General features: G+C 58.5%; 2 protein-coding genes across 15 annotated transcripts in view; one reads left to right on the plus strand and one right to left on the minus strand.

The window, feature by feature from the left end:
• TJAP1 (tight junction associated protein 1) overlaps positions 1 to 12,146 on the plus strand; it is a 26,462-nt gene extending 14,316 nt beyond the window's left edge. For 3 of the 11 annotated variants that reach the window (XM_047795226.1, XM_047795227.1, XM_047795233.1), the window contains 8 exons: positions 4,378 to 4,475; positions 5,143 to 5,268; positions 6,918 to 6,946; positions 7,658 to 7,819; positions 8,013 to 8,079; positions 9,079 to 9,186; positions 9,287 to 9,370; positions 10,375 to 12,146. In XM_047795226.1, the coding sequence (XP_047651182.1) occupies positions 5,170 to 5,268; positions 6,918 to 6,946; positions 7,658 to 7,819; positions 8,013 to 8,079; positions 9,079 to 9,186; positions 9,287 to 9,370; positions 10,375 to 11,472 (1,647 nt within the window). In that variant the 5' untranslated portion in view covers positions 4,378 to 4,475; positions 5,143 to 5,169 and the 3' untranslated portion in view covers positions 11,473 to 12,146. The other 8 variants (XM_047795228.1, XM_047795234.1, XM_047795231.1 and 5 more) reach the window with 6 other exon arrangements.
• Positions 12,145 to 15,896, minus strand: LRRC73 (leucine rich repeat containing 73). 4 transcript variants are annotated; one of them, XR_007136940.1, is made up of 7 exons: positions 15,070 to 15,896; positions 14,322 to 14,482; positions 13,911 to 14,045; positions 13,422 to 13,522; positions 13,058 to 13,280; positions 12,786 to 12,916; positions 12,145 to 12,429 (listed from the first exon to the last, which is right to left on the minus strand). XR_007136940.1 is itself a non-coding variant. In XM_047795239.1 (6 exons), exons 1-6 carry the CDS (start codon positions 15,339 to 15,341, stop codon positions 12,846 to 12,848), a joined length of 951 nt encoding a protein of 316 aa, XP_047651195.1. In that variant the 5' UTR covers positions 15,342 to 15,896; the 3' UTR covers positions 12,590 to 12,845. The 4 variants fall into 4 exon arrangements, 3 of the variants coding, with proteins under 3 accessions (XP_047651195.1, XP_047651194.1, XP_047651196.1); XM_047795239.1 differs by lacking the exon at positions 12,145 to 12,429 and having other exon boundaries at positions 12,590 to 12,916; positions 13,911 to 14,033; XM_047795238.1 differs by lacking the exon at positions 12,145 to 12,429 and having other exon boundaries at positions 12,590 to 12,916.
• Positions 15,897 to 17,227: the final 1,331 nt, after the last annotated feature.

The raw sequence follows: 17,227 nt of genomic DNA on the forward strand, positions 1-17,227 counted from the left end.
CCAATCGGAGTTGTAGCCGCCGGCCTACACCACAGCCACAGCCACGCGGGATCGAGCCACGTCTGTGACCTATACCACACACAGCTCACAGCAATGCTGGATCCTTAACCCACTGAGCGAGGCCGGGGATGGGACCCACAACCTCATGGTTCTTAAGTCGGATTCGTTAACCACTGAGCCACGAAGGAACTCCCCCATTTGTCTTTCTTTGGTTGAATTATGCAGAAGAGCTTTAATGTTTTTATGGTATTGTTTTGCGTGCATTCCCTGATTCAGAAGATTGGCTTCATTGGCTCCTCTAGTTCCCTTACTTGCTTGATTCATTGACAGCTGGAAACAGGGAGGCATATCAGTGGTTTTAGGAATGGTCTGAGCCCAGGTAAACGTTGGGGCCACAGTTTTTTAAAGGTGATGTGGGGAGTGGGGGAGTCTCTGGACAGAGCAGCTGAACTGGGCAGGTGGAGGAAGTGTGGTGCACAACCTGGGAGCTGGAGCAGGGGCACAGCAGAGTTTGAAAAGCCCAAGAGCCACACCCATTTGGATTCAGTCCTCTCTCTGCTGGGCCAGTGTTGGGGTAGCTTCTGAGCTTTGAGCAGGGAGAACACTGGCTGCTGGGACCTCCCTTCCTCTCCTGCACCTTTGACTTTGCCCTGGGCAGACCTGCAGAAAGGATGGCAGAGGGAAGTGAGAGGGTATCCTTGGCTATTGGGCTTGAACCTTTTTGCTGTTGCCTCCTGTGGGTGTTTGCAGGGAGCTGGAGGAAGGATGGTGGTTTGGAGAGAATCCGGATTCTGAAGAGGTTTCCCTTTATCTCCAGCAGCGTGATCTCTGACCTGGGGGGAAGCCTCGGTCACATACACACGCTCTCCATATCCACAAAGGTGAGCAGGGAGGAGTCCCATCCCCTGGTTTGAGAGAGATGCTTGGCAGATTTTTTTTGTCCTTTGATTAAAGGACGCTGCTCAGCCAGCTTCTCGTGGACATTTCTCCTTGTATCTGTCTCTGATACACGCTCTGCTCAGCTGTTCAGGGGGTTCACAGTGCAGGTTCGCTGTGCGTGCCGAGTCCTATTTCTAATGAAAGTAGACTTTGTTCTCTGGAGGCAGCTAATCGTGCCCTATGGGCTGTAATCAGGGAGAAGGTATTTAATACAGGGCAGGTGGCAACAGGCGGCCTGCTCCGACTGGCAGATTGCAACATGGCAATTACAAAGCCATCACCCCCCTCTCCACCCCAGCAGATACATACGGGATTGAGTCTCTCCCCTGAACTGACTTTGAGTAAGTGAAGAATGAATACTATGCAGAAGGGGAACGGGGAGGCGGGGTTGGGTGGCGGGAGAGAGCTGCTTTCCTTTTCATCTGGCCTCCTTTAGCTGGGGACAGTTCCCCCCACCTCGCTCTGGACGGTTTCTCCCTGCCTCAGCGGTGCTTGCAGGTCCAGCCCAAGGAGCCCCAGGCCACATTGGGTCCACCAGGGGTTTTAACTTAGGCCTCAGCCTTTCTCACTGAGCACGGCTCTTCTTGTAGTACAAACCCAGCAAGTGATCCGGTACCCCACATCCTGAGTCATCTGGCTCCAGTTCCGAGAAGCTCAGGGAGCTTGTGCTGAGGGGGTGGGAGTGGGATCCTTCCCTGTCCATTTCTACCCTTCTTGAAGACCCAGGGCTGGAGGTGCCCTGGTGCCAGCTCAGCATCCAGAGGCGAAGAAGCCCCAAAGGCTGCTTGCTTGCTCAGCATGGCCCAGGGCCCATTCTCAGTTGTCCACCTTTCCCTGGGGGCTTCTTCTCGACATGGGATGGGAGTCCTCCTTGGGCAGAAATACTCCAAAGCAACCTGGGAATCTTTGGGTGAAGGAGACGTGGCCAGCGGAGGCTGCTCTGGTAGCTGGGTCTCCCTGGGAGGACCACTCTGCTGTCTTCCAGCTCACCTTTCTTCTTTTCCCAGCTGTGGACCAGCTGTCCAGCTGCTTCTCCCATCATCCTTCAGTGCACCTGGCCTTGCTCACATCCTGGGTCTGACCCTGCCTCCACTGTTTCCAGTCAGGGACAGCAGCCTGCCAGGCCCATGGTATCCCTGGTTAGTGCTGGAATTGTCCCCTCTGGGCTGGATCTGGGGCACTTAGCAGATCTCAGGAGTTGGAGCCCAGGCCCCAACATCCGCTGGTGTTTACGGATGTGGCGTGGGGAGTGGCACGGACTGTTCCCTGTGGACTTGTGTTGGGGTCACTGCAGGCTCCCTAGTGGCTTGTCTTCTGCTTCCCCAGTTGGGAGTCATCCCCCTCCCTGTGACTCTGACACATTATGGAGAGAGTGGTCTCTGGCTGGGAGGGAAAACCTCCCATCACCACAACTGCTTGGCCCAGAGTCTAAGCCTACACTTAACCACCCACCTCCCTGTCAGCCACGTCCATGCTGTCTGTTTTCTCAGCAGGCCAGGTTATCTGGCCCTGAAAGCCCTGTGGGGCTGTGAGTTCGAGGTGAGGCAGAAGAACTTGTAGAATGTGACAGCTCAAGCTGGGGCAGCAGGCCTTGGAGTGAGGCTGCCCTCCCTGCCAGAAACCTGGCCACGTCGGGGTCCTCCCTGCCCGCCCACCACCCATACAAGTGTCCCAGTGCCTAGAGGGCAGTGTGGGTATTGGTGGGAATAGAGAAAAAGAGAAGCTGAAACTAGAAAGGTACCTAAAGGGGCTCCTCAGCTGACTGGGGAGCAGATAGGGAGCGGGGAGCTGGGACTGGTTTCTCCATCGAGAAGGGGAGAAGGCAGAGGACAACTCTGCAGCCACCTCGGGATTTTGAAGAAGCTCTTGGCTACTCTTACTCCTGTGTCTCTGGCCCGCCTCTCTTTCCAAACTCATGGGACTCCCACCCTGAGATCCCCTGAGTCTCAGGTGCCTGGGCCTCTCCCCCAGGCCTGAAGAACTCCCACCCCAGGGCCCTCTGGAGGGGTAGCCCCAGGGAGCATGTGGGGTGACTTGTTTGCTCCCCACACCTCAGGAATGTGCTGTCCCTTCAGGCCCGCCCGGATTCCTACGCAGGGAGTCAGCCCCACACTGCCTGCTGCATGTGCCCTGTGGGGACACGCTCAGCCTCACCATCAAAGGGGAGGAGGGTGGTGGCTCGTGCCTGCTGCCACGCCCCAGAACCCCAAGCCAGAGGCCAGGCTGCCCAGACAGAGGAGGAGGCCACTCCTGCTTCCCACCCTGTGCTCCCCTGCACCGTGCTTCCTGCCTCAGGCCCTGGTGGAATGTGACAGGAGTCGTGGCCAGGGCATGTCCCGACAGCAGGAACACACGCTTTAGCCCGTGAGGCTTCCCTCGGCCCCCATCTCAGGTTAGGTGGATGGCAGTGGCAAGATGGTTTATGCCCAGAAGGCCACCTGAGGTTAATGCCTGCATTGGTACCTGTGGTGGCTGCTGCCCCCGTGCTGCAGCCCAGCTTATTACAGGTGGGGAGAAGTGGGAACCTGGAGGGGACCTCACAGGTCACTCAGTCCAGCCACCTCTGTGCAGATGAGAAACAGGCTGACCTGGTGAGGAAGGGACTTACCTGGGGCCAGAAGGGTCAGAAGCAGGCACCTCGGCTCCCCAGGCTGGGGCTTTGTACACAAGGTTCTCAGCCTGGGCACTGTCCACTTTTGTGCTGATAATTCTTTGCCAGGGGGGTTGTCCTGTGCCTTAGAGGCTGTTGAGCAGCATCCCTGGCCTCTACCCACTAGATACCAGTAGTGTTCCCCTCTCCTGCCCTGTTGAGACAACCAAAAATGCCTTCAGACATTTGCCAAATATAGGGGCTGAGGGAAGGAGTGGGTAGAGAGAGACCAAAATCACCCTGGTTGAGAGCCATCAGTGCCATAAAATGCTGCCTTTTCAGATATTTCGCTTCTGGACCTGCCTTTCTTCATGGCACAGTCTGTTTACCACCACTGTGCACAGAGTTAGTATTTGGGCTCCGTCTGGAAACAGTGCTTCTAGCTCCAGATGCTGGAAGGTATTTTTTTCCAGCATCTTCTTGGGCCACTCCTAGGCTTTTTCCTGGCAGTCTCTTCTGCAAGCCATGTTCCCCAAATTTCTCAGTTGTTTCTGACTCTGAGAGGCCTAGGAAATGAGCAGGCCAGGTATGGGGTAGGGTAGGAGTAGGACAGGAGTAGACCTATTCTGGAATCAGGCATGGGTAAGCTGAGACCACAAGCACACATGAGATGTGTGTGTCTCCTCTGGGCCTGCGGCAGAGCTGTTGCGGGGAGACCAGTGCCTCCCATCCTGTCCAGCCTTCACCACTTGCCCCGCAGACCCCCTGTTCCGAGACTTTGCTGCCCAGCTCTCCCTGGACAGGTGGCTGACACCTGGTTTCCACTTTCTTCCCTTCTCCGGTTTCAGGAGCTCTTGGCTAGAGGAAGTGGAGGGGCCTTGGGATGCGGAGAGCCGAGGGCTGACTCCTGGACAGCGGAACAGAGAGAACTGCCGACAGACAGACGGTATGTGCCTGGTGAGGCTTGTGCCCCCACTGGGCCCCCTTCTGGGGAGGCTGGCAGGTGAGGGGGCAACAGGCTGCCCCTCTTGGTGGGTGCTGGTGGAAGGAGCGGTGGAGGCCAGAGAGGCTTGGACTTCAGGGCCCTTAAGCTTGGAGACCCCCACCCACCTCCCCACCCACCTCCCCAAGGAGCCCGGCCTGGGCTCACAGCTTCTGGTTATGATCTTTATTAAGCTAATTTATGGAATATTTCCTGAGCGCCAGCTACGGGTGTTAGTGCTTTACATAATCGTTAACAACAGCCTGTGAAATTGATGCCATTCTTGACTCAGTTAAGAGTTGAGGAAAGGAGCCCCATGGAGAGCAGCTTTTCCCTCTGAGGCTGCCTCCCCACCCCCTGGGGCAAGGGGTAGGCCACTCCTCGGATGGCTTCTGCCCTCTCTTGGCCCTGCCTCTCCCCCCATCTGTTCCCTCTGGGCCCAGCACCCTGCACCGCCCCCCTAGCACACCCCTGACCCGTGGGTACTGACATGCCAGAGTCCGGCCCTTCTAATGACCCTGGCAGCAGACCGGGCCTCTCTGCCTGCCTGGTGGCTCCTATGTGTCCTCTTCTCTCAGTCCAGTGGCTTCTTGTCACATCTCTGAACCTCCTCCTTCCTTGTTCTCCTCAGCAGGTTGAGGAGCCCTCACCTCCCAGAATGACCAGTGCAGCCCCTGCTAAGAAACCCTACCGGAAGGCGCCACCTGAGCATCGGGAGCTGCGGCTAGAGGCTCCTGGCTCCCGGCTGGAGCAGGAGGTCAGCAAGAGTGGTCCCCCTGCCCCTGCTGGCAGATGCAGCCTCCTGAAGCTGGGTGTTTGGCCATTTTGCCCTGCCCGAGGGGACCTAGGTCACCCAAGTTGGTGTGAGGGTGTGGCTTTGCTGATACATGCTTGGGGTCTCAGCTGCAGCAAAGCTGGTGGGAGCCATGTAAACTCATAGGGGATGGCTGGGGCCCCTGTCCCTGTGTCCAGGAGTCCAGAGTCTATAGCTCAGCAGAAGTATCCCATGCAGTATTGTTTTTCATGCAGGAAGCAGCCCGCCAGCCTGAGGGCTTCTCACCTACTAGAGGCCAGAACCTTGTCCTCCACTGGTGGAGCAGAGATGTTCAACCTGTGGCCCCCCTGGGGGCCATTAGGAAGTGGCGCTCTGTCTGCTTCCCACCAGACCAACTGTTCTTCACTGTCCAGAGAAGTGCGGCCCTCCTCCAGCTTTGCTCTGTCTGGCTAACTTTTATCAAATATGTGCTCCCTGCTAGGAACTGCATTAGGTTCTTAGGAGGCCTTTGGGAAACTGCAGAACATTCTCTGGTTGGTTCTCCTCCCTCCTTAAGCTTACTGCAGGAGGAAACGAGCACCGCAGCAGAGTCCCCTTGCTCCTGTGTCTCCACCCTGTTGCAGCACATAGAGCACATTTAAGGAACTTGAGAGATGGCTAGTAAGTGCCGAGCATCAGGCATACCGTGGTACCTCTGGACAGCTTCAGGGCAGAAATGCCACTCATGACTTGCCCATTCTCAGTTTAGGAAACATATAAAAAGGCCAGATACAGTGTGAGGAGCCACCCACTGGGCATTCTCCTGGTTTTGTAGGTAAGGCCACTAGGGCTTGGCAAAGTTAATACAACCAGTGTGTGGTAGAACAGGATCAATGCAGGTGTCAGCAGCTCCAAGTCCTCGGTCCAGGCTACCACCCACCTCATGGTCCTGCCTGTGCTTGGTGTCCTGAAGCATCAGACCCATGTGGAGTGGGCCCTTGACCTTTCCCTCCTGCCACAGCACATGGCTGCTCTGCTTCGCAGCTGGCTGAGCACTGGCTTTTGGGCTGTGGCTGACGTGAATGCTTGGGGAGGATGCAGCAGGAGGGTCAAAGCAGGATGAGACACTTTACTCCTGTCAGTGGGTTGGCCCAGAGGCTCTCCTTCCCCCACACACTTGTTCCTCCCAAGCCTCTGTGAGGGCCTGATTCGGCCCCAGGGGTAGAGCCCAGGACTCTATTCTAGCTCACCTGACTTCGTCACTTCTCTAGAAGGTCTCAGCCATGCCTGCAGGGTCCACTAGTGGCCCAGTGGACAGCTGGGGGGCTCTCTTGGTAGAGGTAGCATGGATGCCAGGACTCATTTGCAGTTGGCTCTGGGGTTAAGAGGGGCTGGAGCTGGTGTGGGTAAGGGTGAAGGCTGGAAGGGGTTCTTTAATCTCCTGATTGGCCCAGAAGAGAGTAATGTAGGCTTGTCTGGGTGTTACTGGATTGCCTCCATCTCTCCAGGGCCTTGCAGCCACTTATGCTGTGAGAGTCTCTTGGCTGCAGACCTGGCCCTTGCCAGGGCTTGTGGGGGTGGGGGGCGGGGATGGCAAGCCGGAGGCCAGTGGTCCAGTGCTGGGCCTCAAGCTTCTGTTTTTTTGTGCCCAGGAGCCTCTGACTGATGCGGAGAGGATGAAGTGAGTATCCGCTGCCCCAGGGCCTGCCCTGCCTCGCTCTGTCCCTCTTAGCTGCAGGCGAGGCTGGCAGGCTTTTCCTTGGATTAGGTAGAGGTAAAGGGTGGCGTGGGGTGTTTTAGGGACTCTGGGGGGAGGCTTGACGTTGTGGATTTACCTTCCGGAATGAGAGGATTATGCCATGGGCTCCAGGAGAAGCTGGTATCCTGGAGGTGATGGCTCTGAGGGGCCTGCTCTTGCTGAAGAGCCCTTCCCCAGCTCCCGGCCTCCCATGCCAGCTGTCTCCCTGCAGCCCTTCCTGGCCATTCTGTGAGGCCTTTGGAAGAAGGCAGCACTGGGCTGGGTTTCCAGGAGATGAATAATGGAGCAGCCTGACTTTGCAGTGGGGAAACTGGAGCTGGGGCTTGCTGGCTGGCTGGCTTGGGCTGTAACCGGAGACACACTGGGAACTGTAGCCCCTGCAATTATGTTTTCCCGTTCTTCTCCAGTGAGGGGAGTAGACTGTTCTCTCCCCTCCCCTCTGCCTACCCGTCCCTCCAACCCAAGCTGTGTTCTCAGGGCCAGCAGGCCCAACTCATGCTGAAGCTCCGAGTCCCCTGCCCACAGCTGCCTGTCCTCACATCACCCCGCCTTCCTTCCTGAGTCCAGCCTGGGACTCCAGGGTAGTCCTCCTACCTCTGATGCCCCTCTGTCCTTGACCCCTCACCCTACCAGGCTCTTGCAGCAGGAGAATGAGGAGCTTCGCCGGCGCCTGGCCTCTGCCACCAGGCGTACTGAGGCCCTGGAGCGCGAGCTGGAGATTGGGCAAGACTGCTTGGAGCTGGAGCTGGGCCAGAGTCGCGAGGAGCTAGACAAGTTTAAGGACAAGTTCCGCAGGTGTGGGAATGAGGGGCTGTGATCTCCCTGTTCATAGGAAGTTAGCCAGGAGATCGTTTGGTTCTGATGAGAAAGACTCAAGTTCTGGGAGGAGCAGGCCTTGTCCAAGATCCCATATCAAGGAGGGGCTGAGCAGGGTCTAAATAACAGGGTCTTGACCCCAGGGGTCTGTCTGCCTTGCATTCCTCTACAGGCTGCAGAACAGCTACACAGCTTCCCAGAGGACCAACCAGGAGCTGGAGGACAAGCTGCACACACTGGTAATCCTTCCTGGAGGGCAGCTGGGCTGGTGCTGTGCTCACAGTGTCGCAGGGGGCTGGGACTTGCCTGGGGAAGCCTTCCTAGCCTGGGGCTGGGGAGGGGGCACGGGGGGTGGGGGTGGGGAAGGGGCCGCAGTGTGCTGTGTGAGTCAGGACTGTCTTAACGCTCACACTGTTTCTCTTCTCTCCTCGTCTTCCCCTCATGCTGCCACCGTTGCTGCTGCACTCTCCTCTCAGGCCTCTCTTAGCCACAGCTGGATTTTTGCAGTTGCGTCTGAGTTTGTGTGTTTTCTCCTTTGCCCTGGCCTCCTCCTCAGCTGAGATCAGGGATTGCTGGGACCCAGCCATTGCCCACTGCCCGCTCCTTTCCTCTTCCTCATGTGAAGCCTGTTCAGCAGGGGGGGACAGCTGGGGAGCCTGCTCTTGGCTTGGGCAGAGGTACTGATTGATGTCACCACTGAAGGCTCACAGCTTCTCGGCTGCAGTGGCAACAAGCCCCAGCCATTTGGGGCAAGAGGGCCTGTGGAAGCAATCCATGAATTGAAGATCAGAAGACTGCTTTTGAGCCTGCAGCTCTCTCCCTGCACAACTAGATAATCTCACAGGTGCCCCCAGCCCCACTCCCCAGCCTCATCGTGGAATCAGCAACACACACAGGCTTCAGCCCCTGGGTTGGCACAGTGCCTGCCTCTCAGGTGCCAGCTGCCTTGCCTGGTGTGTAGAACCCCTTGAGCTTCCTCCAGGGCTGGGCACCTCTTAGACTACTCTGTCCTGGGCCCCAGCGGCCATTGGTCATGCTCAGAAAACTCCCCGCCCACAGCCAGCTGGACTGCAGGAGAGGTGTCTGGTCTCCTTCTGTCTGTCCATTGTCTGTCTCCACTCCGTCCGCCTTGGCTGCCCAGCACTTGTGGCTTCCTGTGTCTCTGGGCTGGGAGGAGGGGCTGGGAGGAAGGGCTGGCTGGGGTGTGGGCTGGCTTCACCATGAGTCTTGTGCTTCAGATCAAGAAGGCTGAGATGGACAGGAAAACTCTGGATTGGGAGATCGTGGAGCTGACCAACAAGTTACTGGACGCGAGGAACACCATCAACAAGCTGGAGGAGCTCAATGTACGCACACCTCGGGGCCGCCCTGCCCATGTTGCTATGTCCCAGCCCCACCCTGCTCCCCTGGGTGGCGCGGGGCTCTGAACCATGTCTGTGTCTGCAGGAGCGGTACCGGCTGGACTGCAACCTGGCTGTGCAGCTCCTCAAGTGCAACAAGTCCCACTTCCGTAACCACAAGTTCGCCGACGTGAGTAGGGCATCCTCCTGTCAGTGCCCCTCCAGCCTTTTTAGGACCCCTCCAACTCTAGTCTCTCTGCCTCCCCCCATCCTCCCGCCTTCAGCTCCCCCCCTCTGCTTTGCCTTCACCTCACCTCCCTGTCTCCTCTCAAGCCCGTCAGCTCTGCCGGCTGGCATCCTGCATGCTGTCAAGGGGCAGGGTCTGGCCTTGTTTGTATTCCTGGAATAGAGACAGGGGGCGAGGTCTCAATTTCCAGATCCTAGGCAGGAAGGAGGGGCTGGCCAGAGATATGGGCCATGAGAAGATTGAGAGAGGCAAGGAGCAAACTCTAGACGCCAGAGCTTAGGCCCAGGTTGACAGGGCTTGCAGGGGGAGTGGAGCTGTTTCCAAGGTTCCTGGCCAGTACGGCGTCTCAACTTAGGTCTGGTTTGGGCAGAAGCTCCCTCTGAGGTGGGGGAGTTAGAAGCTGGAGAGCATGTGGACCTCAGCACCAGTTCTGGATTCAAATCCTGGCTGTGTTAATCAAAAGCTTCAAGTTATTTTACCCCAGCTGAGCCTCAGCTGACCTGCAAAATGAGGCTATACCTTGGCATGTGCTTTTTTTTTTTTTTTCCTTTTTTAGGGCCACACCCACAACATATGGAAGTTCCCAAGCTAGGGGTTGAATTGGAACTGCAGCCATTGTTCTATACCACAGCCACAGCAACGCCAGATCCAAGCCTTGTCTGCAGTCTACACCACAGCTCATGGCAATGCCAGAGCCTTAACTCACTGAGTGAGGCCAGGGATTGAACCTGCATCCTCATGCATGCTAGTCAGATTCGTTTCTGATGAGCCACGACATGAGTTCTGATGAGTTCTGATGAGGAACTCCTTGGCATGTGCTTTGAGAACCAGAGCAAAGCGCCCAGCACCGTGGGCCTCCCACGTGGCAGCCGTTGGTTTTGTCCTGAGCAAGCTGTCTCAGGCTGGATCGTTCATGTCTCTTCCTCCCTCTCTCTCCTCTACTCCAGCTGCCCTGTGAACTACAGGATATGGTTCGGAAACATCTCCACAGTGGTCAGGAGGCTGTCAGCCCTGGGCCTGCCCCCAGCCTTGCCCCAGGGGCTGTGGTGCCCACCTCGGTCATTGCCCGCGTGTTGGAGAAGCCAGAGTCTCTCCTGCTCAACTCGGCCCAGTCAGGCAGTGCCGGGCACCCCTTGGCTGAGGATGTCTTTGTGCATGTGGATATGAGTGGGGGGGACCCAGGTGACCTGGCCAGCCCCCCGGCCCCGGGCAGCCCCATCCCCCAACCCAATGGGGAGTGCCGCTCCCTGGGCACTGCCAGAGGCTCCCCAGAGGAGGAGCTGCCCCTGCCGGCCTTTGAGAAGCTGAGCCCCTACCCGACCCCGTCCCCACCCCACCCGCTGTATCCCGGCCGCAGGGTGATAGAGTTCTCTGAGGATAAGGTGCGGATTCCCCGCAACAGCCCGCTGCCCAACTGCACCTATGCCACCCGCCAGGCCATCTCCCTGAGTCTGGTGGAGGAGGGCGGTGAGCGGGCCCGTCCTAGCCCAGTGCCCAGCAGCCCTGCCTCGGCCCAGGCCTCCCCCCAGCACCAGCCCAGCCCTGGCCCTCCAGCCCTCAGTGCCCCGGCCAGCTCCGCCAGCTCCGAGGAGGACCTGCTGGCCAGTTGGCAGCGGGCCTTTGTGGACCGCACCCCGCCCCTGGCCACCGTGGCCCAGCGCACAGCCTTCGGACGTGACGCGCTCCCCGAGCTGCAGCGTCACTTCGCCCTCGGCCCCGCTGGTGGAGATGAGGTTCAGGCACCTTCTTCCCCTCCTGGTGAAAGTGGGCTTTTGCTGCCAGCGGAAGCTGCCCCCAGCTTTCCCAGGGAGGAGGACGAGGAAGAGCTGAACCTGCCCATCAGCCCTGAGGAAGAGTGCCGGAGCTTGCTGCCCAGTGACAGTGGCCCAGAGGAGGGGCCTGGCACTCCTCGCACTGAGGGCAGGCCCTGGGCACTCCCCAGCTCCAGCCGCCCCCAGCGCAGCCCCAAGAGGATGGGGGTGCACCACCTGCACCGAAAGGACAGCCTGACACAGGCCCAGGAGCAGGGCAACCTGCTCAACTAGGGCCCAGCTTGCCCTTCCTGCCATTGCTGCACTGGGACTGCAGGGCACCACTGCCCTTGCAGCTCACAGTCCCCACATAGCCCAAGCCCTTGAACTCTGCTCCCTGTGTGGGTAAGGTTAGACCACACCAGGCCCTTCAGCTGCCTTGGCTGTAACTGGTATCGGCTTGCCTCGTGGTTTTTCCCTCCTGGAATATTTATTCTCCAAAAGTAACATACAGCTGGGGCTCAGGACCCTTTTCCAATCAGCCCATATTGGTCTGTTCTGGGAGCTGAGGGGTTGTTAACATCAGTGTTCATCCTCCATCCTCCTTGCACATCCACCAGGTGTGGTTTTTTTTTTTTTTTCTTCCAGAGGGGGAGGGGTCATTGGGATTATTAACCTCTAATTTTTATTTTTTACCTGTTTCCCTCTCCCCCCAAATCCTCTGCAGAGCTGTTGCCTTCAAGGGGCCTGGCACGGCAGGCCCTGGGGATGTGGGAGAGGGCTGACTCAGGGCTCCCCTCAGCTGTTCCTCCCTCTGGAAGGGAGTAGAGGGTGGGATTCAGGGGCCTCAAGCTGGGCTCTAGGTGAAACCTGGCCCTGCTCCCAGCCTTGGCTTTAGACTGTTACTCCCAGCTTTGGGAAATTTTCACATCGATAACTATTTTAAAATTAAAACTATTTTACTGGTATGGCCTAATTTATCTATTAATGATCTTCTTTCTGCCATTCTTGAGTGTTCCCAGTCCTAGTCATGTCCTCACCTTTGCTGATGACTCCCCCCACCCCACTCTGCCTGGGGCTTCCCTGGGCCCAGAGCATCAGGCAGTGGGAGAGGGTGCACCTCAAGTAAACTTGGCGGGTCTTGAGTCTCTCCTTGAGGTAGGATCCAGTCCAGCCCAGCCTTGGAGGCTCTTTACTTGAGTTATGATCCTTAAAGGGCCTTTGTAAGGTGTCACCCCAGAAACCTGGGTCCTGGAAGTCAGAGACCTGAGTCAGACCTATTTGAGACATTTGCAGCCAGTGGACCCTGCCTAAAGCTTGGGCTGTGGTGTAGCACTGCCCCCTAGTGGTGTCTAGTGATAGTACCAATTCCCCTGCCAGCCCCCAGTGACGAGAGCTGGAGGCCAAGTTGTAGAGTTCATAAAATCTCTTCCGAGCCAGCGGGCTGCAGCTAGAGCTGCCAACAAGTCCAGAGGCATTGCCTTGGGTTCAAGTGCCCCCAAAGATTTTGTTTAGTCACAGCTTCCAGAGCCTCCCACCACACTGCCAGGAGCTGCCAGAGCTCCAGGCACCCCCCCCACACCCTCCCTCCCAAGCCCAGGGCTGACCCTGTATCCGGGACAAAGTGCTGGGGACAAATGTAATGACGCTCAGATGCTGATATGGAGTCACATCTCAGTCTCCGCCAATAGACTGTCCCCAAGTCCTGACGTCATTAGCACCATCTGAGAGCTGGGATCTGTGGAAGGGCAGAGGGGTGTTCAGTCCACCAGGCATCCCTCCACTGGGGACCACAAACAGGTTAGAAGTGGCCTAGGTTTCCCACACCCATGCTCCAAAACTCTTCCAGACTGGCTTTGATCAACTCTTGGGCTCTTACCACTGGGGCACATCCAGGAGCTGCTGCCCCTCTGGTGGGCAGCAGGCTCCCGCCCTCTCTCTCGTTCCTGCGTGTCGCCAGCTCCTCCTGCCACCTCCTCCTCCTCCTCCCCCTCAGAGAGGAGGTCACAGATCTGCTGCTGCAGCTCTGGGCTGATGCTGTTCTCAGCCAACACCAGACTCCGCAAAGCTGTGGGGTAATTTTCTACCATGTCCAGCAGGGTCTGCGGTGGGGAAGAGTAGGGAAAAGGACGAACACAGTTAAGGGGGCTCCTCAGGCTCCAGCCTGCCACCCCTTGGTATATCCACAGATACAATGGGTAACCTCAAATCCGGGCCCATCCCCAAACACAAAGTGTTCTCACCTGAGCCGACTGATTGGTGAGCCCTGTGCCCTCCAAGTCTAGGACCTCTAAGGTGCGGCTGGAGGCCACAGCTACAGCCAGCATCCCTGCCACGTGGTCACCTGGGAAGGCAGCACACAGGCATACACTCACCTGGTCATGCTGGAGCCTGTTAACTCTTCCTCCGCACAGCCTTTCCATTGCCCTAACAACCTTAGATCCCACCCTTAGGCCAGGAAATGCTGGCAAATGGTAGGTGTCCCAGGGGTGGGGGTCATTGTGACTGGCGAGTGAATGGATGAAGCAAGCCAGGCCCAGGGGTGGTGATGGATGCTTCGATCTACCTGTTGATCATTTGGTCCTCCACACAGGTGGCTCCTTCATCCCAGAAACACCCCTCCCTTTTCTTCCCTTCTCTAGTGTGGGGGTTACCATGGCAACTGATGGTCCCAGGTTCTTAGATGAGAATGAGGGGTGGTGAGAGTCGAAGGGGGCCTTCTTGAGCCTCACCCAGGGGGTTGTAGTCCAGATTGAGGACGCGGACCTGGGAGCTGTGGGCCACGGCAATGGCGAGGCGGCTCCAGCCCTTAGGGGTGATGCCAGGGTTGGCGCTAAGCGTCAGCTCCTTCAAGCCTGGGCAAGAAGCTAGGATGGAGGTCAGGCCTTTCTCGAGCCCTTCCCCCACCCAGGGATCTCTGGGTGCCCTCCACAGAGCTCCATGGCCATTAGAGACTCATGCCTTTCCTGCCCTCTGTAGTCTCGATGCCTGAGTCTCTATCCTGCTCAGCCCCCAATCCTCCCTCCTCCGGAGAGGATTTGAAAACAATTCTCACCCACATCTCCGGGCCACACCCTCTGCCCTCCGCACTTAGCTTTCATCAAGGCCACCCCAGCCCATGGACTCAGCAGGGCCCTGCTCACCAGACTTGGCCCCGTCTGGGGGGAGGAGGCCACAGATGAGGTTGATGGCTTCATCACCCAGCATGCAGTCCCCCAGGTCCAGAGCCACCAGGGCAGGGTGAAGGGCCAGGGCTGGATTCAGCAAGGCCAGCCCCGCATCTGTCAGGGGGCTTCCATGAAGGCTGGGGGGTGAGACAAGAGAGGAGGGGTTACTGCAGTCATCAGCCCTATCTGTAAAGGGGAAGGAGCGCTCCCTTAAGTGAGCCTTAGAGGTGAGTGACTAGACATTCAGTCACAGCACTGGGGAGCAGCCTTGGGAAGGAAGAAGGAAGATTCTAGATTCTTAAAGGATACAGATAGCATGGAAATTTGGTTTCTTTTCTGGGGCAGATACTGGGAACCTGATTAGAAGACAGAGAAGGGGGGGTGCCGGTGGTTTGTTGGGCAGAAGGATAGGGGCAGGGATCTAGTCCTCAGGGGACTATTCCTTCTTGGGAACCAGGCAGCTGCCCCCAGAGAAGTCATTGAGGGTGATCAGGTTAGGAGGTACATGGGCCCTGCCAGGAAGGGGTGGGGCTTGTATTCAAAGTCTAAAGACCAGGCATGAGCTTGGAGAGTGTAGTGGAGGATGGGAGAGGAATGAGGTGCGTGAATAAGGGGTGGAAGGTAGGCTGGTGCAAAGAGGGTGTGCGGAGGAACAGAGATGGCAGGGGGAGTGCGAGGAGGTGGGTGCGGTGCCCAGGACCCCCTTTCGAGGGAGCGCACTCACAAGAGGGACTGGATAGAGCGGTTGGTCCGCAGCGCCTCCGCCAGCTGCTTGATGCGGCCGGGGCTGGACACGACACCCAGGTTAAGGTTGAGCTGTGCCAGGGATGTGGCCCCCGCCAGGGCCCGGCAGATGCGGCCGAAGTCGCGGTCGCAGAGACGGCAGCCGCGCAGTGAGAGCAGGCGCACGGCGTTGTCGCGCAGGCCGCGGCAGATGTCCCGCACCTCGGCACCTGACAACGGTTCCCCCGAAATCTGGATGGAGCTGGGTAGCATCGTTCCCACGGCTGGGCCGCCGGGGCCGGGGCCGGGGCCGGGGCCCGGGCCCGGGGCGCGGCCGAGGTTGGCGGGGCCGCGGGCGGGGTCGGGGCTGGGGTCGAGGCCCGGGCTGTGGTCGCGGACGCAGCGGGGGTAGAGGGGGAGGCAGAGGCGCCGGCGGCGGCGGCGGCGGCGGCGGCGGGGACGGCGGTGGGGGCGGAGAGGAGCGCGGGGTCCCGGGCCGGAGCCGGCGGGGAATGCGGAGACGCCGAGGTCGCCGGCCGGGCTGAGACCGCGCGGCGCTGGGGCGGACCGTGCCGTCCGTGTCTGGGCGGCGGGCCGGGGCACGCGATCCGGGGCCCGGTGGGCGCTGCTTCGAGCTCGTCCTCGTCCCTCGCGGTTGCGGCGGCGGCTCAGGGGCCTCGGCTTAGGACGCGCGGGGCTGGTCTTCGCTCGGAGGCCGCATCCGCTCCCTCTTTTCCTCCGGGTCGGCTCTCCCTACCGCCCCGCAAGGAAAGCCCGAGGCGGGCGGGCGGCGGGCAGGCGAGCGGCGGCTACGGGCGGCAGCTAGGGCTAGGGCTGCTGCGCTGGAGCGGGCGGCGGGTTCCCATGGCAACGGGCGCGTCACCGCCTTTCGCCCCGCCCCCTTCCCGGCCCAGGCCACGCTGGCCCACGAGGTTTGTGCACACCCAGTGTTGAGGAGCCGCGGGGACGTTCTTCCCCTAGTGTGGGGCCAGACAACAGGTGGAAAGTAGGTAGCCGGGTTGAAGCCTGGGGCGGGCAGGGGGTGGGGAGGGGAGAATAGAGGGGCGTCACGTGAGATGGCCTTTGAGACGACTATGGGGTTCTTTTGCCCATTTCCTCGTCGTTCTTCGTTCCTAAGGACCATACCCTCAGTGTCTTCACCTGGATTCCAGCTACCCTCCCCCCCCCGTCCTGTTTGGAAATCCCCAGAGCCCTGTAATCCGCGGCCCACCCTGCCCTCGCAACGCGAGGCGCCGCTTGCGCGTGGATTCCAGCGGCCAGAACTTCCCCGCGTGGCCCTGGCCAAGATGGCGGCCTCGCAGAGGCGGCGCCCGGGGCCACGACCCAGCGGAACCTCCTTGGGGCAGGCGAGCCGCGGAGGGCTGCAGAGGACTGGTGCCATTCCTCTCCCAGGTGCTCAGGGCACTGCTGATGCTCTGACGTTCTCAAGCTCAAAGGGGGTGCCAGGATGGGAGGCCCTGAGCGGCTGTGGGGCTGTGGAAGGTGGGCCAGAACTTCCACTGAGGATAGCGTGGGGGCCTCAAGTCACGTAGGGTCACTTAAGGGAAATGAAGGGCATGTCTGTCTTAGTTTATTAGAAAGAAAAGATGCTGACCCAGATTTACTAGGGTAATGAATTTTTTTAAAAAAATGCTATAAACGAAGTGAAGGGAGGTCAGAGATTCTATTCCCTTCATTAACCACCTGAATTTAACTCCTTAAGTGGAACAGATTAAATGGGTGGGAGGCGGGTGGATAGGGCTGTGCTTGGGGTGGTTATTGCTTTTAAGAGTAAACACTCTTCAGGTGGAGGGGCTAGGAAGAAAGCACTGAAGAAAGCTTTGATCCTCTGGCCCCAGTATAAACTGGGCAAAGCCAGCTTCAGCTTCAAATGTGAGCTCCCACAGGAAGACTTCCTCTGCACAACGTCCCAGGTGCTTAAGGGCCTTGTAATGACATGGGGTTGAGTCTGGAAGTTTTTGTCCAGTTGGCTCCACTGGCATCCCAAGAGTGAGGTTGTGGCCACAGTAAAGCTCGGGGACAGGTTCCACATTCAGTCTGCTTTCAGTGTAGTCTGGGCTATCCCACTTTCATTCTGTTTGGGTAGGGGTATCACGAAGGGAACATGTGATATTACCACCACTGACAGAACAGGAAAA

The sequence above is a fragment of the Phacochoerus africanus genome, chromosome 9 (assembly GCF_016906955.1).
Source record: "Phacochoerus africanus isolate WHEZ1 chromosome 9, ROS_Pafr_v1, whole genome shotgun sequence".
NCBI classification, from domain to species: Eukaryota; Metazoa; Chordata; class Mammalia; order Artiodactyla; family Suidae; genus Phacochoerus; species Phacochoerus africanus.

What these genes read in the sequence shown, in the direction of transcription:
- LRRC73 (XM_047795238.1), bottom strand. Translation starts at nt 15,341, where the DNA reads ATGCTACCCAGCTCCATCCAGATTTCGGGGGAACCGTTGTCAGGTGCC. An exon ending in CCCAGACGGGGCCAAGTCTG is followed by an intron (nt 14,046 to 14,321) that starts GTGAGCAGGGCC and finishes CCTCCATCCTAG; the next exon opens with CTTCTTGCCCAGGCTTGAAG. An exon ending in TCACCAATCAGTCGGCTCAG is followed by an intron (nt 13,281 to 13,421) that starts GTGAGAACACTT and finishes TCCCCACCGCAG; the next exon opens with ACCCTGCTGGACATGGTAGA.